General features: G+C 38.1%; 1 protein-coding gene across 7 annotated transcripts in view; it reads left to right on the top strand.

Annotated features, from left to right (window-relative positions):
* Syt7 (Synaptotagmin 7) overlaps window positions 1–24,686 on the top strand; it is a 620,424-nt gene that overhangs the window by 482,299 nt on the left and 113,439 nt on the right. For all 7 annotated transcript variants that reach the window (XM_043430280.1, XM_043430284.1, XM_043430285.1 and 4 more), the window contains one exon: window positions 6,042–6,151. In XM_043430280.1, coding sequence (XP_043286215.1) covers window positions 6,042–6,151 — 110 coding nt within the window. The remainder of the gene's footprint in view (window positions 1–6,041; window positions 6,152–24,686) is intronic.

Genomic DNA, 24,686 nt, shown 5'->3' with positions numbered 1-24,686 from the left:
TACGGACCAACTCAAGAAATCTCTATCCGGAAGGAACCAAAATTTTATTTCGGTCTTCTGACTGGCAGTCTTCTGCGTATGAAACTTTAACTGTTGAAAACACAATCTTGGATTTCGACCTCTATTTCGCTTTTTTTCATCTTTACTTTTTTCACCATTTTCACTAAACATTGTCCTGCTTTTAAATAGTCGGTGAATAGTCGGTGAAAACTGTTACATTCGGGATCTTTCTTTTACATCACGGAAATATATAGATATATACTTGTACTACAGAGAACTGTCAAACGCGATCTTTATAACCTCATCCATTTAACAACACACCATACGTCATATCACCAAATATATATAAGTATATACTTGTATTATGGCACCAGAAAAAAAATATATAGGTATATAAAATGTATTATGGCACCAGATTTGTCACTAAAAAAAAACAAATAAACATCAAAAATGTGTGCGAAAATCCGACCCATTTTTTGATGCTATTAAAAAATAAATAATTATTATCTCTTCAACGCGTTAAGCTACAGAGTTCGAAGAGGTCGCGATCGAAAGAAAAAAAAAATAAAAAATACGTTAACTTATAATATTCTCTGGAATACTATAGTTAATTAATTATTAAAGAAACAAATTTTGAAAATTTTCGAAAACAATTGGAAACGCTATCGCTCCGGTAAAGAGTCTCTGGCAGCAACTCGTCATGTCATGTTGTTGTTATAAATGTACTTGTCTCAGAGTCGCTACCGCGACTCTAGATTAATATCTCTTCAACGCGTTAAGCTACAGAGTTCGAAGAGGTCGCGATCGAAAGAAAAAAAAATAAAAAATACGTTAACTTATAATATTCTCTGGAATACTATAGTTAATTAATTATTAAAGAAACAAATTTTGAAAATTTTCGAAAACAATTGGAAACGCTATCGCTCCGGTAAAGAGTCTCTGGCAGCAACTCGTCATGTCATGTTGTTGTTATAAATGTACTTGTCTCAGAGTCGCTGCCGCGACTCTAGATAATATAAATAAGGCAAATCAGTTTATCAAAAATAGGTCCGGATGTTGTAAGGAAAAATGTTCGTCAACCTGTAATGTCGAGATTTCTTTTTGCGATCTGAAATATTATGGTAGATAATTTATAAAACAAGAACATACGGAACTGTTAGTATATAATGTGAGAAACTCCAATCGAATAAATGTTTTCTAATTTATTTCTTGTGTCATCAATATTTTTGAATATTCCCATATCATGCTTCCTATTGGGTTTGGCTCTGCTCTTTCTGATCCTTGTTTTAACTCCATTGGTTTGCAGAGGTTCGATACATATTATTAATTTGTTGCCTAATATGTGTCCTATGATTTTCTACTACTTCCTCATGCTGATTGTGGTAATGTGATTCAACAGGTTTCCAACTATGATTATCAATCGCACATTTTGTACATAAGGTTCTCAAAACAGTTTTTGGTCTTGATATAAGTGTAGTTGGTCTTTTTCCACCTGGTCTGTCGAGTAATAAATTTTGAAACTTGTTCCAAAAAGTCTTTGGATGCTTTTTTTACTCGTAATATGAAAAGTTGAATCTTTGGAATTTCTGTGGATAAGTATATGTGCTGAGTATCACCCCCTATCTTTGATTATGGTAATATGTAATGGAACTTTGTTCAGCAAGTTTTGAAGTGTTTCTTTTCAAAAACTATTGAAGTTTGTATTACTGCGGTATGGAGCGAATACCAAAGATATCATAAATTTTAGTGCTGCACGTAACTCAAATGGTAACTTTTTTGTTACCATTAGAAATCTCTCAAGTTCCTGATGGTTCCCCCATAAGAGTGAATATTCCGAATTAGCCTTAAATACTTGGCCTCGAATCGATATCATAAATTTTAATGCTTCACGTAACTTAGATGGAATTTCTGTCAATTGATTTAGCTTTTAGAATAAGATGAAAAGAATGGGGCATCGGTGTGAAACTTTTTTGGAATTGTTCTGTTGCAATTATTTACACTTGGTTTTATAATTTTTTTTATGGAATTTTTTTTACACTTTTCGTGATATGATCAGGAAACAAGAGACCAATCAATGTACTTGTCCCAACCTTTTTCCCCTAGGGGTTATTGTCATTCCCGTTCACTCTCGTCGTTCCATCCATAGTTCCAACTTTCTTATTTTTTTCCATATTTCCATTCACATGCACTCCTACTACTATCTATGTATCCTTCACCTGCTTTTACTCTCGCTGTTATTAATCTGTTCTCCTCCTCCCAATTCCTTTCCTCTGTTTTTTCCATCTTCTCGCTTATGCCTATCTATATCACTCCTTTCGCCCTCCCTCTTCTATTTTCTCTTTTCGCCCACTGTTTCTTCCCCTTGTACCCCCTCAGGAGTCTTGCACTTACCCTTTTCCATCCCTTTTCCTCTTGTCATGTCTCTATCAAGACTACTGCCTCCCATTTTCTTATTTCCTTCCCAAAACCCTCCTCCTTGTTTTCCTGTCTTGCTAAGCTCCAAAAGCAGATTTTCCACATTTTCTCTTCCTTTCCTCTTTCCTTTCTTCCCCCCTCCGCTCTCTCTCTCCACTCTTCCTCAGTCGTTTTTTTGACCACTTTTCCTATCCTATCTCTCTCGTTTCCCTGTGTCCGCTTCTCTCCCGTTCCCTTCCTTCATACTCTATTTCTCCGTGGATCACTCTCTCTCCTCTCCAATTCCTCAATCTCTCTTCTCTCTTATTCCACCACAGCATTCTGCCATCTATCTTTATCTTTCCTTGCCCGACCCATACCGTTCTCCCCCTTCTTCTTCCCTCTTCCCCTATTCTTCTCAGATTCCACTGAATTATTTTTTCCTCGCAACTCAGATCGTCCTCTATCCATTCGTTTCTTCCCTTCAAATTCCTCTTACTCCACATTATCTCTTTTTTAGTTCCCTCACTTTCCAGTTTTACTTCGAGTATCATCTTCCACCTTCTTCCCTTCACGCTTCTTGTTTCCTTCACCTCTTCTATTCTTCCCTCCACCCCTATCCCTCTCATTACTCTATCCGCTATCTCTTATTACGGCCCTTCTCCCATCTCCCCTTTTATTATTATCTTTCTTCTTCTCTCTTCTTCTCTCCTCTTTCTCCCGCTTGTCTTCCCTCCTTTCGATGATCTTTACAGTTTGTTCTATTTTTTTCTGCCTTTTTTCCTCCTCTATTCCCTCTTCTTGACCCTCTTCCGCCATTTCTCCCCGTCTTCCTTTTGCCTCCATCCGCATTATCCTGCCCTCCGTTATCTCTATCCTTCTCTTGAATTCTCTCTTTTCTTCCTTTTACCTTTCTTCTTTTTCTTTCATCTCATTCCTCATCTTTGCCCTTCATCATGGAGGATTTACTTCTTCAGCTCTTTTACATCGCTTCTTCCCTCCTCTCTCATGTCTCTCAGCATTCTTTCTATTCCCCCTTCCCTTCTCCGTTCCGGCGACCCTCACACAATTCTATTCTTCTGTGATCCCGTTTCGCTCCCTTCTTTGTCTTCCCCCCTTTCTTCTCCATCTATTTCCTTGCCCTTTTCATATTCTCGATTCTTTCCTTTCCCTGACTCCCGATCACCCCCTTTTCCTCTTAGTCAACCTTCCACCGTTCCTTTCCGCCTATTTTCATCCTCATTCTTACTCATTCCCATGCCTGTTTCCACCTTCACTTCGTATCCCACTTTCCTCTCTCCTATTAATTTTTTCTCCGACCTATTTTTCCTCCGTTTGCTTATCCTGACCTCTCACACTTCACTATTACTGTTTCACACTATGCAACGACTCACTTCTCCCCTTTCTGCAACTCTCCCTCTATGCATTCTTTGTCCCCCTCTGCCCTACTTTTTTTTTTGCTCTCTTTTTCACTACTTTCTATTCGCGCTTGTCACTTTTACTCGCTCCTTTTTCGCCCCGAGAACGGAAGTCCAGTATGTAGAGTAAAGGATTTTGGATTTCGTTGCCGGCCAGCCAATAATGTATGAATTTCATGCTTTTCTGGAGAATCCGTTTCCAACGACCAGCCTCGTTGATGTCCTAGAGCAAAAAGAGCGAAAACCGATTGATTCCGTAAATCGCCCATACGTGTTGAGCGAACTGGCGTATGATCCCTGAGTAATGGTATTCTATAATCGTTAGAGTCTGTGTTGATTCGGTGAATGAGTCCAGAACATCTTCGAATGTGTATGTGGAATCGTTGGGTCGGTCCGAGACATCTTTGGATGTGTATGTGAAAATTTTGGATGTGTTCGGAACACCATTGGATGTTCGTGCGAAAACTAAAGCGAGCCAATGCACGCATGCAAATCCACACATGTTTCAGATCCACTCAACTATTTGATATGTTCAACGATTTTGCACACACATCCAAAGATGTTCCGGACCCATTGGCGAAAGCCTCGGGTCAGCTGATGACAGTGCTGTCAATTTACTTGTCCCGAGACTCTACCGAGTCTCTTGATAACAAAAAGAAAAAAAATTAAAGAAATTGAGCTGGACCGTTGTCCAATCATTTTCGTGTTAAAAATGTTGAAAAGAATACCAACTCAGTGACACGGTAGAAGAAATGAGTCCACGCGTGTGTATGTGTGTGCATGTATACTAGGGTGGCGCAAAAAAATCGACTATTTTTTTTTTCAGCGGCTCCTATGAAAATATGTTAATTTATCATGTTTCAAGAGCCCCCTCCAAAAATCAAGTCAACAAAAAAATTTTTAAAGGTCGCTCAAGATTTTTAAATATTCCAAAAATAGTCGAAATTTGAATTTTTTCATTTAAAAAATTTTTTTGCTCGATACACCGAAATATTGTCCAGAAAAAACCAATGAGTTTCTGAAATTTTTAACTCAAAATATTCATTTTAAAAGGTCGCTCATAATTAATTTCATCTTTTATATGCTTTGCTTTCGATGCTTCGAGAGACCTTTAAATATTTATATTAATTATTCATTTTAATTTTCACTTTCAATAAGTAAGATAATGGTTAGAAATACACACTGAGATGCAGGAAAAATCTGACGTAACAAGGTATGATTTTACAATAGTTCGATATTTTTATTTAAACAATTCAAACAATTACGAGAACTAGTTAGCAGAGAAAATGTAATTATGAATAGACCATGCCTGTTTAATAAAAACATTTATTGACTCTCATAATGAGTGAATTTGGTAAAATACTGAGTGATGTTTTGAACAATTTGTTTTAATAATTATGAAGTAGATTTTACCAACAAAAATACTTCGAATTGTTGTTTGCGAACAAGTACTTTATAATTGAATGAAAGCAAAAATAGCGCAGGCTCAAACACGGTTTGCTACGCCGGTAAAAAAATTTCCGTGTTTCTGGCCTATTACCTACATTGTTATATACGATTTTTCCTCTGTTTCGTAGTGCATTTTCATCGAGTATCTTACTAATTGGAACTCAAAATTTAAATAGATAATCAATATGAATATTTAATGGTCCCTCGAAACAATAAAATTTAAGTATATAAAAATTAAAATAAATTTTGAGCGATCTTTTAAAATGAATATTTTGAGTTGAAAATTTCAGAAACTCATTGGTTTTTTCGGTACAAAATTTCGCTGTATCGAGCAAAAAAATTTTTTAAATAAAAAAATTCAAATTTCGACTATTTTTGGAATTTTTAAAAATCTTGAACGACCTTTAAAAATTTTTTTGTTGACTTGATTTTTGGAGGGGGCTCTTGAAACATGATAAATTAACATATTTTCATAGGAGACGCTGAAAAAAAAAATAGTCGATTTTTTTGCGCCACCCTAATGTATACCTGTCCTAGTATAAGTTTCTAGATATTCCAATATACCATATTTGATCATGTATTTCAGAAAACTTTAAAATCCTATAAGTTATAAAAATGATGGACAATGTCAGCTTCCCTCGACGGAATATGACTTATTATAATAGAATCTACAACTTCATGAAGGAAAAAAATTCTACCGCTTTTCGTATTCAAAAAGTATCTTAACTCCACAATTACCTAAAGTATTACTGGAATATTAATATTGTCATTTTTTTTTAGGATTTCCCATACAAAAATTGCAGAGCAGAGTCCTACATCTTCACGTATTCGATTACGACAGATTTTCACGAGACGACTCCATAGGTGAAATGTTTTTACCCCTTTGTCAGGTAAATATACATTCTATTCCGCTATTCTCGGTTTTCTGTTTGTTCCCACGCGTATCTAGTGCTATTTATATTATTTTACTAATGCCGATTTTGGTCGTAGCATAGCGGGACTCTCATGCCATCTGGGTTTTTTTTTTATTTTATAATATCTCAAGTCCTCCTGAAGTCTGGACTTTCCCATGACCAAGTTGTGTTGCTTAGGGCACCTCAAGCAACATAAAGAGTAGATAATAATTCTATTTTTTTCAGAGCATATGAGTGTAACATGTGTCAACTGAGACACAAATCTCTTTTCGACCCGTTACCGCTAGGCTAGTTGACAAGTAGGATTAATTATTGCTTTTGGATAAGCAGAACAAGTACTTTTATCACGTTTTTAAACATAATTTCTTAATGCTGTAATAAAATGATGTAGATAGCAATTTCAAGTACGTGAATGTTGACCTGTTTCGATTATAAAAAAATTGTCGATTTTCAATTGCAATAGTTATTTCCATGAAAACATTTTGAGTCGGACGAGTATTTCCAACACTTTTTTTTTAAATGCTAATATTGAATAATTTCGTTTACGATTTTCAGTTCATGAATTTCGATATTTTCTAATTTCGATGCGTTACATTTTGGTGCGGCTGTTTTGGCACGAGATGGTTGAACGCACAGACGTTTGAGTGCTTGGACACTTTCCGGCGGGGATTTTTGGGAACGAGGACAATGTGGTGCGAAGACTTTTTTGAATCAAAACAAACACATGCAATGCCGGAAATAAAATTGAATCGTGAAGAATAAAAAAACTTCAAAAAGTAAAAAAGGCACGCCAAGTATTAAAAGGTCGTGACCGTATAGTTTTAAATGATTTTCTATATTGGCATTGTCAATAAAAAAATTTGGAAAAATTTTTAAGTATGAAAAAATATGAGATTTATTGTAACATATACGTACAGTGAATGAATTACGTTTCCTATAGGAATTCAGAATTTTGGAAATAGAAAAAATGAGATCATTTTCTAACGTAGCCAAGTACAGTGAATAAATTAAGGTTCCTGTGGAATTCATTCGTATACACTTTTAGCCCTAATCACTCACTTCTTCAGGAAAATTTTCCAGCAAGCGTCATAGAGCAACAAGGGTTTCTAGAATGATTCTACAATTATTGAGAGATTATCATCTACTTTTATGCTAGCTCAGGTTATAAACTTGAAACATTTTACACAATATGATACAAGAACCTTTTATAAAGAAAAGCACTCGTCAATGGAAATGCCGAATAAGATTGAATCAATATTTAATAGCAAAACAAATTTATTGAATAATATTTTTTTAATTCGATTTAAAAATTACATAAATCAGCACAATTATTGGGTATCACGCAGATGATAGCGATCTGAGGATTCACCTGACTCGAAACTCTCTTGATCGTCGACGTGAACGAATTCGCATGGTCGTCATTCATTGCAATGTCTTGCGGAGGGAATATTGAAAAAGCCATTTGACAGACACAGTTCGGAATCGATTGGATAAATGCCTAAATTTCATAAAACAATAAAGCTATTCTGATCGATACTTTCAATACGTTAAGGATTTTTATCTTCGAAATGCAATGGACACCTCTAACGATTGACAACGTGATGAAGCGACATGTATATTGAGTATTTCCACGCCATGTTTGTGATTGGCATTATGAGTTCAAAAATACATGTTTGCAAGTCGGCACTTGATCATTTTTGGATGTGATCAAATATTTTATCTGCGTATAACCATGGAGACATAAAAAATTAATTCATTTTGCTTGCTTTAACATGCACCATATGTCTTTTACTTTTTTGAAGTAAAACTTCTATAGGCGCGCTGGGCTTGGGGAGTAAACTGGTGAAAATCTTGTTACGGAAGTGTGTAACGGAAGTGCTATGAAAAGTGTGAATGCGCCACCTGCGCATGTACATTTTCGTTGGTAGAGATAGAAATACCTAATACACAGAGTAGGCCCGCCCACTCTTACATTTAGTCTTGAGCCCTGACTTGAAAGTATTGGAGGAGAAAGAGAGAGAGATAAAGAGCGATACGCACGTACATTTTCTTTCTCTCTTTCTCTCATTTACGCAGTGTTAGTGCGTTAGCCTGCTTTACAGGGATCAAGAGACTCGGTAGAGTCTCGGGACAAGTACATTGACAGCCCTGTCGTCTGCTGGCCCGAGGCTCTTGCTGAGACTATATTTTCTCTGAATAAAACGATTCTATGTGGTGGGGGTAAAATTCGCATGTGATTTTCTTTAATTACGAAGCTCATGAGTTATGTACGGCTTTGAAAATGGAACTTTCAGCTAATTAAAAAGTTCTCTATCGAATAAGCCCAAAATCAGCATGAGCGGTGACGTAATTGCTGAGAAAAAACTTTGCACGGGCTCAAGATTATGCAAAAGTTATTAACACATTCGGGATTTGACGTATCTGTATACGTGTCCTCTGACCGCTACAAACATAGGCACCTTGGCCCCCATGATCACCAATCCCCGGTGAGAGAATTTTCTTTGCAACCAATGAAGGGTGAGAGAATTTCTGGGCCAATGACATTCGATAAAAAGTGCAGGGAAGATTGGCGGAAATAAGCTAAGGAGCTGGAGAGCTCGAAAATCACCAGCTGAAGTTTCGCGTCATGTTGACGTTTGGGGTTATGTTATGAAGTGCGTGCGGGATAAATAAAAATAATTTTTGCGTCATCTAATGAAGTGCATATTAATATTCAATTTGTTGAAACTTGTAGTATACTAAACAAGTATAAAAGCGGCCGCGTAAATGTAGTCTGTGATCTGTTTGTGAAAAAGAATATAAACAATCCGCGATGCATATGTCAACGAAACTTTCCAAGATTTCATTATTTCGATCGATTGGAAATAAGTGTCAATTGAAATAATCTTTCGATTAAACCAGAGTACGCGGAATATTGTCCAGTGTAAATATATCGTCAGTTGCGTGATTATATATCATGTGTAATAATGTAGTTTATATATACGAGTTCCCTTTGATAGCTATGTGGTAACGAACCGGCCGAGGTTTGACGTTACGAAGTGCGGGACAAATGTAACAAACGTTCGCATAGTTAGTGAATAATATAAATAAGGCAAATCAGTTTATCAAAAATAGGTCTGGAAGTTGTAAGGAAAAACGTTCGTCAACCTATAACGTCAAATTTTCTTTTTGCGATCTGAAATATTATGGTTGATAATTAATAAAACAAAAACACACTCAACTGTTAGTGTATCATGTGAGAAACTCCAATTGAATAAATGTTTTCTAATTTATTTCTTGTGTAATCATTATTTTTGAATATTCCAATATTTTGCTTCCTATTCAGTTTGGCTCTGCTCTTTCCGATCCTTGCTTTGACTCCATCGGTTTGCAGCAGATCGATACATAATATTAATTGGTTGCCTAATATGTGTCCTATGATTTTCTACTATTTCTTCATGCTGATTGTGGTAATGGGATTCAAGAGGTTTCCAACTATGATCATCAATCGTACATTTTGTACATCAGATTCTCAAAACAGTTTCTGGTCTTGATATAAGTGTAGTTATTCTTTTTCCACTTGGTCTGTCGAGTAATAAATTTTGAAACTCGTTCCAAAAATTCTTGGGATGTTTTTTTTGCTGATAATATGAAAAGTTGAATCTTTGGAATGCGGTAGGCAAACACAAATTTTGACAACAATACTTATGAAATGATGTGTATGTTGAGTATGATTCCTATTGTGCAAACTGCAAATGTGGAATTATTGGTGAAAACATTCATTACGATAAGTCTACAGGTGCTCATTTTGGGATGCGATCAAATATAATGCCTGTCAACATCCATTGAAACCTACAGAATTTCTGAATGCAATGTGCGCTATGTCATTTCCATGTAAAATCATGAGTTTTGACAACTTTTCACTATAATACTATAGATTTGGATCATTGCAATACAGCAAAAATTTGCAAACTAAAAAATTTATATATTGTGCCATTCATTTTACTTTTTGACTCTCACTGTAACAACAATATGAAGTGAAAAATTCATTACAAAAGTCTTCGGTTGCTCATTTATGGATGGATTAAAAATTACTGTCATCCAAACTCATTGCCCAGATACATTGAATCGCAGCAGATACCTGCGAACTCTGAAATTTCTGTGGATAAATATATGTGCTAAGTATCACGCCCTATCTTTGATTAAGGTAATATGTAATGGAACTTGATTCAACAAGTTCTAAAGTGTTTCTTTTCAAACAGTATTGAAGTTTATATTACTGCGGTATGTAGCGAATACCTTCTAACTTTCATATTTTTGTGTTGCAGCATGTGTGCCGATCATTAAAATTTTTTACTCCAACCGTAACATGTTATCTCAAAAATTTATCACAAAAGTCTTCAGCTTTACTAATAGACTTAATTCTCCATTTTATAAATTCTATGCTAAATTTCTGAACTTGTGAATTTATTTCTAAATAATCCGGAAATGAAACTGTTTACCTCCACAACCAATGCAGGTAAGTTAAACGTCGTTGAATCCCATTGCTCTGTTGAATTAAGTACGCTCAGTTTTTTTTGCTCTTTGTGTTCTGACATAAAAAATGTTTCCGGGTGCCGTTTTTCGGCAACTATCAAACTGTAGATAATTGGATCTCAGCGGCCACTTGCAAACTTTGAAAATATATTTCATGGGGAGCACGTTTTAGATGACATGAAAATGTCTAGATTCAAAATGCAAAAGCGACATTTAAATATGGTCAGTTCTGTTGGATTTTTTGTGTCTTGAATTTGATCTAACTTTCACTTGAGTTTTGGAGAAAACGGATCAAAAATATCTGTTCGATTAAAAAAGTCTCTACATCCCTTCTTTCTTGGTAAAAATCGCCAAAGTCTAAGGATAGATCTATGGCGATAATTTTTCCCATCAAATTTCACGAAAAATAGGTCTCTTTTCATGAAAACCAACGTTATAAGCTGAAAATCGAATCCCGGCCTACAACCCGCTTTCGACCATGCTCTTTGGTTAACCATTGACAAAACAAACTAGAGTACAAGAGAAAAAATCGCCAAAGTCCAAGAACAGACCTGTGACGAAATATTTCCAGTACAATTTTGACGAAAAATAGGTCTTTTTTTGTGGAAACCGACGTTATAAGCTGAAAATCATATCCCGGCCTCCAACCGCTTTCGCCCGTACTCTTTGTTTGCCCATTGACAAAACATACTAGAGTACAAGAGAAAAAATCGCCAAAGTCCGAGAACAGACCAGTGATGAAATATTTTCAGTACAATTTTGACGAAAAATAGGTCTTTTTTCGTGGAAACGAACGTTATAAGCTGAAAATCATATCCCGGCCTCCAACCCGCTTTTGACCATGCTCTTTGGTTCTCCATTGACAAAACATACTAGAGTACAAGAGAAAAAATCGCCAAAGTCCAAGAACAGACCTGTGACGAAATATTTCCAGTAGAATTTTGACGAAAAATAGGTCTTTTTTCGTGAAAACCAACGTTGTAAGCCGAAAATCATAAATAATTCATAGAAATTTAAACTAAAATGCCTATTGTCATCTGAACATAAATAAGGAATTTTTGAGAAAAAAGACGTGATATCACCCATAAACTTCCCCTAGGGGAAAAAAGGTTGGGACAAGTACATTGATGGTCCCTCGTTTGCTGAAAACCATTCATAAAAAAACTTAAAAAAAAATTTATCAAAACATTGTAAAAAAATGTATTTAAAAAAAAATACAAAAAAATCCGAAAAAAATTTCACAAATCTTGAAAAAACATTATCTTTAAAAAAAAGTAATCTGTATCTATTTTTTAAAGTGTCCAAAGAATCAAATAACAAGTAAAAAATATAAAACCGAAAAATCGCGCTTGAAATCATTTTGGAAACCGATGCCTCATTCTTTTTATTTGATTGGAACAGCTAAATCAATTTTAAAAAATTCCATCTAATTTACGTGCAGCATTAAAATTTATTATATCAATTTGAGGCCAAGTATTTTTTGATATATTGAAAAAAGTTACCACTTGAGTTACGTGCAGCACTAAAGTGTATGATATCAATAGAAGGACAAGTAATTTATGAGTAACTCCAAATTTCAACATTATGGAATTGTTCTAAGAAGCTTTTGAATTCAAAGAAATCACATGCAAGCTAGTCATTTCTTACTCTATGGTGGCAGAAACTTATTTGAAAATCGATTCTTTTCAGACTCTCAGGAGCTTCTGGTATTATTCACAATATTCGACGTCGATTGGATCGATACAAATTATGTTTGAATATAAGTTAAAAGTACTTGTCCGGCCCATCACTATTCATTCAAATGAAAATCAATCATAAAAAAACGAAATTGTACGGCAGAATCCGGTAAAAAAATTATTGAAATGCGTTTTATTATTAGTTTAATGTTCTTAATAATAGTATAGGTTAGTTATACCGAATGAAATTCGTTCGCTGGAAGAATTGAGAAGTAAATGTTGCCGTCATTGCAATACAAACTGGGGAGTAATTTTGGAAGCTTGAACATATTTAACGTGCAAAATGTTTTTTTATTTATCGATGCCCAATAACATTCCTTGTATCTTATAGGGCAGTTCATTTCCATTCTTATTAAATTAGTGCAATTAAAGGAAAATTACTTGAAGATAACTCTCTTAATTCCCTCTGCATGAATATTTGTACTCCATCAGTTCTAGAAAAGACCTGATTTTTATTTGAATAAACAATTTTAATGAAAAGTGATGGGCCGGACAAGTACTTTTAACTTATATTCAAACATAATTTGTATCGATCCAATCGACGTCGAATATTGTGAATAATACCAGAAGCTCCTGAGAGTCCGAAAAGAATCGATTTTCTAATAAGTTTCTGCCACCATAGAGTAAGAAATGACTAGCTTGCATGTGATTTCTTTGAATTCAAAAGCTTCTTAGAACAATTCCATAATGTTGAAATTTGGAGTTACTCATAAATTACTTGTCCTTCTATTGATATCATACACTTTAGTGCTGCACGTAACTCAAGTGGTAACTTTTTTCAATTTAAGAAATTTCGAGCGTATATTTTCTTTCTCTTTTTTTCTCATTGCCAGTCATGAAATATATACACCTCACAAAAAGCACCTGTGAGTTTTGAGTTCAGTAGCTTTACACACGAACGATGTGAAAACCAAGCACGAAACAATAAAAATAAGTGATTTTATGAAAAATTTTAAATGACAACAATTGTAATACTTTTTTACTAGAGAAAGTAATCCTCTACGAAAAACCACAAGAATGTCATGTTTTTTAGATACATATTCAAGTGCACAGCTACTGAATATAATGTTATATGTCGAGATCATTGAATTTCAACCTATAAATGACGTGACGAGGCGCAGTACGGCACACGCCGATAATTCATGACATATCTTTCAATTTGATTGTTTTATAGTTAATTTTTTAAGAACCTCAAAATAAATTAGCACTGTCCTTTTGTAAAAAAAATCTGAACTTTACAAAAAAAATATTCTAGAATATTTTAAAAATGGTACATTAGGAGAAAAAGCAATTTTAAAGTCGTTATAATTGCTTTTTCAGGATTTATTTGACCCCTGAGAATATTTAAAAAAATCTTATCGAAAAGCTGAGGTTTTTTCACATAAAAATGACTACATTTAGTGTTCCGAAAAATAATTCAGGGGTTCGATATTTTCAACACGAGAAGTTAACAATTGCAAATTTTCAAATTTTCAAATCTCTATAACTTAGAAACGGCTAGACAAAAAAAATTGAAAAAAATCATGAAAGCTCACAGTGACGCGTACTATTGAAGAGCAATGACCATTATGCGTAATTCAGACCCTCCAACACAAATCAATTCCATAATTGGTAGAATGACCTATACATCTGTACGTTGCGATAAAAGTTTTACTTCATTTGTGTGGTCTAAAGCACACTCACTTTTTTTCTTGAATGTGACATAATAACTTTTAAAAATGTAGTTCAAGAAATTCTGAAATTTTTTTCCCTATAGAATAAAAATTTGTATAACTGGTATGCAGCGAGTACCTGTAAACTTTGATATTTCTTTAAAGCGGCAGGTATGCCGATCATTTCATTTTTTGGTTTTGACCGTAGTGTATGAACAGAGAAATTCATTACTAAAGTCTTCAGCTGCTTACTTCTGGATAGGTCTGATATTTCTTTCTTCGAAAGCCAATGCACCTATACATCAAACAATTTGGAGTTCTGTTTGCTTTTAAGTACGCTGTCTTTTTTACTTTTAGTTGGCATAATTAATTTAATGAATCTGTGGTATGAAAATAAAGATGAATAAATCATAGCAGATACTTTCAAACTTTAAAAATCCTGCGTATTGACATGTGCGCCAAATATAATCATTTCCTATTTTTGATCATGAAATATGGATATATATGGAAAAAAATTCCATAAAAAAAAATATTAAACCAACTGTAAATAATTTCCACAGAAAAATTTGAAAAACATTTCACAAAACCTGAAAAAACATCACATTAAAAAAAATACAAATCTGTAATTGATTTTTAAAAAGTCAAAAAATGTTGATAAAACGTAAGAAATAAAAAAAATCAAAATGAAAATTAAAAAAAAATCAGTTGAAAAGAATTTCCATCTAAGTTACGTCCAGCATTAAAACTTATGATATTAATTCGAGGCCAAGTATTTAATGATAACTCAGAACATTTATTCCTACGGGTACCATCAGGAACCTGAGAAAGTTCTCATGAATCAAAAAGTTACCATTTGAGTTACGAGCAGCACTAAAATTTATAATATTAATGAGAGAACAAGCGTTTTATGAGTAATTTCGAGTTTTAATATTATGAAGTTGTTCTATGGAGCGTTTGAATCCAAAAAGAAAAATCACATCACAGGTAATGTAATTTGTTACTCTATGGTGGCAGACATTTAGAACAAAATCGATTCCCCTCAGACTTTCAGGATACCCTGGTATTATTGACAATATTCGACGTCAATTTTAGATCGGTACAAATTATGCTTAAATATGTGTTAAAAGTACTTGTCCGACCCATCACTATTAATTCAAATTGTTTATTCAGAGAAAAATCAGAAACCTTCTAGGAACGATGCATCATAAGTATGGATACTGACAAAATTCAGGAAGTTATTTTCTAGAAAGTTGATTAAATAAAAGATTCAAACGAATTCTCCTGTAATATTCAAAGGATATTATTGTGCATCGATACATGAAAAATATTTTGCACAATAAATATGTTCAAGCTTTTAAAATAAACCCCCCCCCCCCCCCCGTTTGTATTGCAATGGCGGCAATTTCTACTTCTCATTTCTTCGAGTGAAAAAATTCTATTTGGTATCAGTTCTAACTTATACTTTAATTGAGAACATTAAACTCATAATAAATCGCATTTGAATAAATTTTCAACCGGATTCTGTCGTACAGTTTCCTTTTTTCATGATTGATTTTTATTTGGATGAATAGTGATGGGCGGGACAAGTACTTTTAACACATTTAAACATAATTTGTACCGATCTAAAATCGACGTCGAATATTGTGAATAATACGAGGGGATCCTGAGAGTCTGAGAAAAACCGATTTTCTTCCAAGTCTCTGCCACTATAGAGTAACAAATTATTATACCTTTGATGTGTTTTTGTGTTGGATTTAAACGCTTCTTAAAATAATTTTATAATGTTAAACCTCGAAAATACTAAGAAAACGCTTTTTCTCCGATTAATACAATAGATTTTAATGCTGCACGTAACTCAAATGGTAACTTTTTTGATTCATAAGAACTTTCTCAAGTTCCTGATGATACCCGTAAGAATAAATATTCTGAATGTTGGACGTAACTTAAATGAAAATTCTTTTCAATTGATTTTGTTACAATTTTTTATTATACATTTTTTTATATTTTAATAGAATTTTTTCCGATTGTTTTTTATTTTTGGTTTTTATATATATAAATTTTTTTCCCGGTTTTGAATTTTTTTTCTATTCCATTCAGAAACAAGCAACCATCAATGTACTTGTTCCAACCTTTTTTCTCCTAGAGGAATTTTGGGGTTTGATATCACGTAATTTTTCTCAACTTCCTTGATTTCGTTTTGATGGCTATAGGATTTTAGTTCCAATTTTTATGTGGTGTTATTTTGTTAGTACGTTTTTCAAGGTTATTAATTTGTTAGTACATTTTCAAAGATTAAAAATAATGGCGATAATTTCATAGGATATTTCAACTTGACGTATTTTTTATTTATTTTTTTCTATCGATTGCGAACTCTTGCAACTCTGTAGCTTAACGCATTCAAAAGATATTAATTATTATTTTTTTAATTTCATCAGAAAATTGTGCATTTTTTCGCACACATTTTTGATGTTTATTTGTTCCAAGAACTAGGGATATCTGGTTCCAAACATATTTTGTATACCTATATATTTCCGTGTCTGACATTTCTATTATGTGCATGAAATAATGAGGTTGGAACGCCGTCAGTGTTCAAGTTGACCTAACATCGTGACCATGGATGACACCTATATATATTGTGATCGTGATCGTGAGTAGGTGGTGCACTATGGCGACCCCCACTCCTATCCCCACTCCTTTCTCTCACTAGGCCGAGCGGCCGGCGTTGTGGGCGAGAGGTTTGCGGGTGTGCGGAGGGGGATGAGCGTGTCACCATAGCGCACCGCTTTTTTTTTATTTATTTTTCTCCATATATATATATTTCAGCTCTTATTAATTTTACAAATTTGGTTGTAATATGGCATATAATTCACAATACATATAGTAGTAGGGGGGTATTTTTTTTGTGGATATTTTTGGATTTTCGTTCGTTTTCACGACGGCGTCGATGACCATGGAGCGGTGGTTTACGGGGTGTGCTGCTTAGATGGTCAGACGATGCTGTAACAGGGCCGATAGAGACACCATAATGTGAGAGAGGTTCGTGTGCGTTTGGGAGTGTTCAGATGGCTGATAAATAAGTTTTGCCCCATACCTGTTTATGATCATTCTTCAGCAGGTTTGAACTCCAGTCTGTTGAGTTTCGTGCCGTGGTACAGCATGATTAAGTTTTTGTTTGAGGCCGCTTCGCACATCTGCTGGAATAAACTGCTCTTATCTTCGAAAACTTTGACGAATCTTGCCGGCAGGAAGCATGTAAATGTGCTGTCCACGTCCATGGCAATTCGCTTGCCCCATTTCGATTCGACGACACGGATACAGGTGATGCGGTATTCTTTGGTAAGTTCAAGCTCGGTCAGTTTTTTGACGGGGAGGAAGGACTCCAAAAGGCCTGTTTGATTGACGAGCGTGAAATCCATTGTTCAGATCGAGTTTTTTTATGGCCACTGTTAAAGCGCGGAGTTCTGATATGTTGCGTATTCTGGCTTTAAACGTTGCGATATCGTGCAAAAAGAGATCTAAGCGTATTTTCAATTCACGTCGTTTACTCATGCGGCGGCTTGGGAGCACTGTCTGACCATCAGAGAGCTCAAATGATTTAAACCTCCTGTTTGATAGATTCATACCTCTACCTCGAATGCAGAAAAGAGCTGACAACAATCTTTTGATGCAGCATCTCCCACCACAGGGTGGCAGTGGTGGGAGAAATCCGACAATACCTTGGCGGAGGTATTGGTTTACCATGGCCCCGACCGTCGCTAGCATAAGTCAGCATTTATAAAATAATGAAATGTGAGGATGTGATCAGCGGCAATGCGCGTCTTTACGAGGATGATTTTTTGATACCGGTTGCTTTTCCCTCCTCCCGCTGCGCCACCGTTAATAAACCAGCAGTCCAGGACGTGGTGGTTCTGTACTCCCACAAGGCGATGGAGCGATCGTTATGAGAAAGCCATTTTTTTAATCTCACAGCGCCGTTGAGAGCACACTTGAACGAGGTATTTTTGTGTAGTAAGCCGTGAAATATGCAAAAAGTACTGCTCTCGGGGAGGTTACGAGACGGTGGTTCTTTGTCCTCCTCTAGATTTATAACGAAGCAGTCTGTTAGCTGTGTCAAATATGCGGCTGCATCAGACCCTCTTGTAAACAGGCAATCGGATTGTACCGCGATTTGCTTTAAAGCAGCTTCGACCGCACGTAAAGGTGTTTCACCCTCGGACCAGTCTATACCGTGATGATTGCACTTTAGCCACGTGTTTTGTCGTTTCACACTAGGAGGCAGTACGCTATAAGCGTGAGGCGGTGATATGACCCAGTGTGCTAAGTAAGATGTTTTCACAGAGACCACGGCAATTTCTTTAGGCACGAAGTTATTATATTTATCCTTCAGGCCTTGTATATCAACGACGATGTTCATGATGCCTCCCGACCGACGTAAAGTCTCAAGCCTTGAACGCCGACTGACGATGAGCGTTGAACGCTCTGCAGCTGCATAGAGACAACAACGCTGATCGTCAGCGAAATCTGATATCCGGCCCCCCTCACCACTCGTACAATTTTCGCCGAAAGAAATGGGATAGGAGACAGACACAGGATTTTAAAACGGCACGTGTGATTCTTGTTGAAAGCAACGAGACAGTCGTTAGAAGTAGCATTTAAAATTTTATTAGCATGTGATTACCGAGAACGAGAGCAACAGTGCTGTATACAATGTAAATGCTTAATCCTATAACCCCTGCCGATACAGTCATCTGTATCGGAAACCACACCCTTAGATTTACCACCCTTGCTGCTATACGCATTATAATACTCATGAACTATTTTATCGTTTCGCTGCAAATCATGCGAAAAAACATCTCTAAATCGTTGAATACCGAGACTAGTAGCCATATAATGAAGAAACATAACACAATACTGTCCACAACACTGCGAATTAGGGCCCTGGAGTTGAACCGTGTTGCAACGGAAGAGTCGACAGTTTCTTCGGAGACGCGCGAGATGCTGTGGGATGATTGGAGGTAGGCCGTAACTGTCGAAGAACCATCCGTGTCCATTTCGATCGACGTACATGGCGACCCAGTGGGCCCCTGGGCGTTTGTATCCATCGGTGTTAACCACGAATGCCGTCGGTTTCGTCCACACCTTCGGGATACGATCGGCCGGGTAGACGCCTATAGCATGCTCCTTTATGTTTTTGAGAGATTGTAAGATCTGAAGACTGTTCATGATTCGGGGGTTCTTCTTCCTCCACGGTCCTGGCCTCAGACATACCAATGCTCCACGACGTGGTAGTCCTATACTCCGATTAGGAGGTAATCCGTTCGCTTTGACAGAGCCAAGCTTTGATTCTCATAGCGTTGTTCAGGGCGCATCTGTAGGCCTGTCTGTGATTTGCGACGCGGTGGTGCATACAGCATGCGTCGCTTCGAGGTAGCTGACGTAATGAAGGAGCCTCTTCATCATCTTCTAAATTTATAATAAAATAGCCCGTGAGTTGCGCCAGATACGATGATTTGTCAGAGCCGCGCGTGAAAATCCGTGTCGCCTGACCCGCAATCCTTTTCAGATTTGTCTCCAACGCTTGTAGCGATGTATCGCCTTTAGACCATTCTATACCATGGACATTATCGCGTAGCCACAAATTTTGACGTCTCACAAAGACTGGCAAGTTATCGTCCGTATATGGTGGCTTTACAATCCAGTGACCATAGTCTTCAGTTTTTACCGATACGACGGCTACTTCTTTAGGTATAAACTGGTTATCTCTACCTCTCACGCCCTGCACATCAATAACAATATACATGATGCCGTCTTTTTTATTTGACCGTCACTCTTTGAATGCTCAGTGAAAACTGAGGGTGCTTCTCTCTCTCGCTCATCAACCGCTGAAATCTACGATGACCTGTCTGGATGAGTCAATCTCAAGCACATTATCATATTCAGCGTACACAATACAGTTAATCGTTGTAGGTAAAGACCCCGCGAAGCGTACTTCTATCCTCACGCTGCCATGCCTCACCAGATTCCAGTGGGTGCTGCTATTAGCAGAGAGATCGGGTGTCAGATCAAACGCGAAAAGGCAATGGCCGTATGGGTAGTTGAAACGCAAGATACAATTACCGTCGTTGAGAAAGTGAATACCCGAGCCAGAAAATAACGTGTGATATGCATCCACATACATATTACTATCTGTGAAGTCTGTCTGCAGGGGTTTTGACGGTATCTGTTGGCCGTCTACATATAAAGAAAGATAATTGATCGAGTAGTGGTGAAAATTGAACGGATTTTTGCCATAATCACCGTTGAAAGCCTTATTATCGACAAAACCAATTATTATACGTTTTGGTAGTTGGCCCAGTATGACGTTATCAAGAGTATCGCCGTGTATTCCGGCGTGCATTGATATAGCTTTAACCTCGACACGCGTCAGCAGATATTTTGCTGTGGATTTAGACAGAGCTCTCGCATGAGACAGGAGTATACCGGGCGCTATCGTAACGCGTCGCACGATTAGCGATGCTTCTGTAATGCGGATTTTACAGTTTTTCAAATCAGTCATGAGACAGAAAGCGCTATTGTTCTGCACGAGTCGCAAACGCATCTCAACACTGTTCAGCAAAAACCTTTAATGATTGAAGATATCGCAATGCAGATGTCCAAGAAGATCGATCGTTCTATCCTTGCCTAACGCATCCCGTCTCTCTACAAGGCCTTTGTTACCATCGCCCTTATCATCCATTGCTCCCTCTGTATCGCTATACCATAAAGCGCTCGTAAGATGCGAGGTCTTCGCGGCGTACGCGTAGTTCAACAGAGTTTCAATATAAGCTCTATAAGCATAAGCATTGTTAGGAGGAGACACAAGTTTTTGATTCAAAAATACATCGATCTGGCTGAACATTGAGTGTAGGAGATTATTGACAGGTCCTACATCGGGTGATACGCCCTCTAACCCCCCTGTCTTTTTATAATCTGCGGCATCTATCTTAACGCGTATACTTAGCATCGTATGCGCGAGATCAATGTACTCATCCCCCTGGCCTGGGACGACAAATTCTATCGGTGAATCATCCGCAGCGATGAGATTGGTTTGTAGTATACAGAGTGTGTCCCCTCGATCGTTGTCTGGGTTGGCGGTAATGAAAATAATTCAAGCTCCGACTTAAGACACTCGCACGAGTGCGCGTGTAGGAACGCCATTTTTCAGAGCGCAGTTTAAGCAAAAATATCCGTCACTGTTCTTGGTTTCTTGTTACGTCTCGTGACGCGTGGTTTAGCCGATGATCTTCTACCTCTCACACCCTTCTTCCTCTTCTTAACACACTTCGTTCTTGCACCACCGCCGCTTGAACGTTTTCGCGATTTCACCGCCTTTCTTTTCACAGAGTTGCGCCGTGATACGCTCCCCGCAGCAGAATGCACCAGTTTATTAATTTTGCTGCCTTTATAGCCGGAGCCCTTCATGAGCGATGTAATTTTTTCCTCAGATTTACGCCTCAGGTTTTGCCCTGATTCGCGCAGGCGCGTTTGAAACGCTTCTCTCGGTTGTACACCGGAGTTAACGACATCAGAGGCCATGTTAATCCCCGAGCGAAGCGCCTCTCTACCAACAGTCCGAGCCCCCTGTTTCAAGAGAGGTATGATATGTCGAAAGAGACCCCCTAAAAAACTTCCAATACCATGACCTCGCTGGTTTGGTGAGCCGATATACACATGGCTGATACCGCCATAGCCTGTTCACCGTCACATACCCGTTGCGGGCGTACTTGAATTTCAAATGGCCCGTGACATAAGGTATTTCGTTAATAGCCTCGAGCAATGTCCCTATGCTGTGGTATACACCGGGTGGCACACAGGCGTTATCTTCCTTAAAAGCAAAAGCCGTTGAAACACCGGTCGCCAACTCGCGCTCGATAGGCACGTACTTCACCGGGGTACCAGCCGGCTGCCTCGTTGTCACACTCAGGAGGTTTCGCGCGCCCTCGACAGGTACGTACTTCGTTGAGATACCAGCCGCCTGCTCCGTTGTCATATTCAGAAAGTTTCGCTTGCCATCGGTAGGCACGTGTAAAATGGTTGCGGGTATATGGATCTCAGCTAATGAAACAGCCCAACTACCGTGAAGAGACATACGCTGCGGTAGATGTGTGGTATACCGTGTTGTTACATTATCGGGATAATAATCCATACTACTATTACTAGGCAAAACCATGTAAAACTCGTCTTTCATTTTAATGCCCGCTGTTTAACCTGCTTTGTTTGCACTCTCGATAGCTCGGGCTCATAAAATATACCATCAATATCCTCGTCGTGGAGATCGCGCAGGAAGTATACCGCAGGGCAAACGCCGGACGACAAATGGTGAATCTTGAACAGCTCGCTACTCCAGCCACCTTCGTAACCTTTTGCAAAGGCCGCCTTCGCGCTACTGATACGCACAATGTCACCCACCTTATATTTAGGGAGACAATGCTCTGGTCTTTTGTATCGCTGTATCAGGTTATTCCGAGCCTTAGCGGCTGTAGCAAACGTTACTGAGACGGGCTTCATTTTTATAGCGCTATGCGTAGAGTTGTTGTATGCTGAAACAATGCTCTGTAGAACGTCGAGGTAGCGTTTTTGCCGGGAATACGTGAAATAGCGCAACATTCTCTCTTTCACCGTTCTATTGAATCTCTCGACAATAGCCGCTTTGATATCGGGGTTTCTCGCAATGCGAAACCGTATGTCTTTTTTCTTTAGGAGATCCTGAAATGCAGCACCTACGAATTCTTTACCTCTATCCGTCTGCAGATAAACGGGTGATCGACCGTTGCTATTTTTCTTAGACAAGATGAGATTAAACGCTTTAGCCACAGATGCGGCAGATTTGTCGCGTAGAGGTTGAACCCATGCGAATTTACTGAGAGTGTCTATCACAACGAGTAGATAAACATAGCCGTCGTTATAATCTTTAATTGAGCGAAGATCTACCAGATCAGCTTCCCAAAAATCATCAATGTTCCGTACGTTATAAAAACGTCGCGGAAAGTGCTGTCGCACGGGTTTGTGTTTCGTGTAAGCATCCTGTCCCTCAAGCCACTGCAGCGTCTTCGTTCTGGATACTTTTTTCTGACGTGCCAGACGTAGCAGTTTAGCAGCACCTGAAAACGATGCTTCATGGGATGGATTAAAATACACTTTTTCCAACGTTTTCATATTTATAATTTGAGGTTAGCCCAGGTTACATGTCTTTTCTTATGATATTTATTAGGATAACCGTTGCCGCTCTGCCCTGCGTTATCTGATTTGCTATCGCGGCCGCTGAAGAACGGCGACTGACTCGTCGCACCTGTACTGTCGCTGTTTGTACTGCTGTTGCTGCTCTCCTCGAGCTGCGACGGTCGTAGCGTTGAATTGGCCCTTGTCTCCTGCCACAACGCGTCATTGCCGATGAACTCCCGCGGTGTCTGTATTGCTCTCAGAAATTTAGCGAAAGCACCACGCCCCGCCGGTTTAGATATTTTTCTAGCTCTCATGGCGTCGTTCACAAGATCAACAATATTCGAGCCCTGAATCGGGCTACCCTCAATCGATACGACTCCTCCGGAATCCCAAGAAAAATTGCTGCGTGGCGCGTCATGTAAACGGCGGAGCAGCAACTTCGCTTTAGTGCGATATTTGGCTGGTATGCTTTCAATTATGACGGAGTCGTTCAGGCCATTACGAGTTTCTCCTTTTTCACTTTTATCATAATTAGGCGTCGTTGCATGGTCGTTCTTCATAAGATCGCTGTGTTGTCGAGCTCTCTCGTCATCAGAAAAATGGAGATAACGCTGTAGCACAACCAGGTACGCTGTCCATTTTTCCCTCTCATTCTTGTAGGTATTAGAGTTCAAAATTTCATTCATCTCCGCGTCCAGTCTGGATAATACGGTATCAGTAGATTGTGGCGGTTGTGCCGAGGCGTTCCAGCCGGCCGTTGGCTGTCTCTGGTTTTGCATGCCCAGCTGTGCCACATGCTCCTCAGGGATAAGAACCATTTTTCTCGCGTGCTCCATCATCCCCGTCTGCCAATCAGGCTCGATAGAACAGTGCCTAGTATCGGTGCTAGTAGGAGCGGTAGAAACCCGCCGCTCTGGATAACAAAACGTTTTTTACTTTTCCAGCAGCCTTTTTTCGCGGCTAAACGACGGATAGCGGGAGCGTGTCGTCGTAGCTTTTTTCGCTGATCAGCCTTCAAAGGAACGTTACCGCAAAGAACGTTCAAGGCACACTCGCAGATACAGCGGACGATGCTTGGGTCCGCTTTACGCAGGACAGCCTCGCGCTGCTCTTTATTGAGATACTGAAGAGCCCGTAGTATCGTCACGTGCTTTTTACAGAACGGTGCACCGTTTCGCTCCATTACGCGTGTCAAACTGTCTAACCTCTCGACGTATCACCCCTTTTAGCCGATTTTTTCGACCTATAGGGATGGGGGGTAGCGGTGTCTTTAAGAATATACCACACGCATAGACCAATACAATAATAAGGGTGGGAGGTGTTTCCACAGGTGTTGGGTCCTTGCGTTATCTTGTTAGCTCGCTGAAGTGCGCTCAAAACGATCATGCATTTATCACAGTGCGATAG

Source organism: Venturia canescens, chromosome 10 (genome assembly GCF_019457755.1).
Source record: "Venturia canescens isolate UGA chromosome 10, ASM1945775v1, whole genome shotgun sequence".
Classification (NCBI taxonomy): domain Eukaryota; kingdom Metazoa; phylum Arthropoda; class Insecta; order Hymenoptera; family Ichneumonidae; genus Venturia; species Venturia canescens.
The sequence above is the reverse complement of the archived record's forward strand: the minus strand, read 5'-3'. Positions and strand labels throughout refer to the sequence as shown.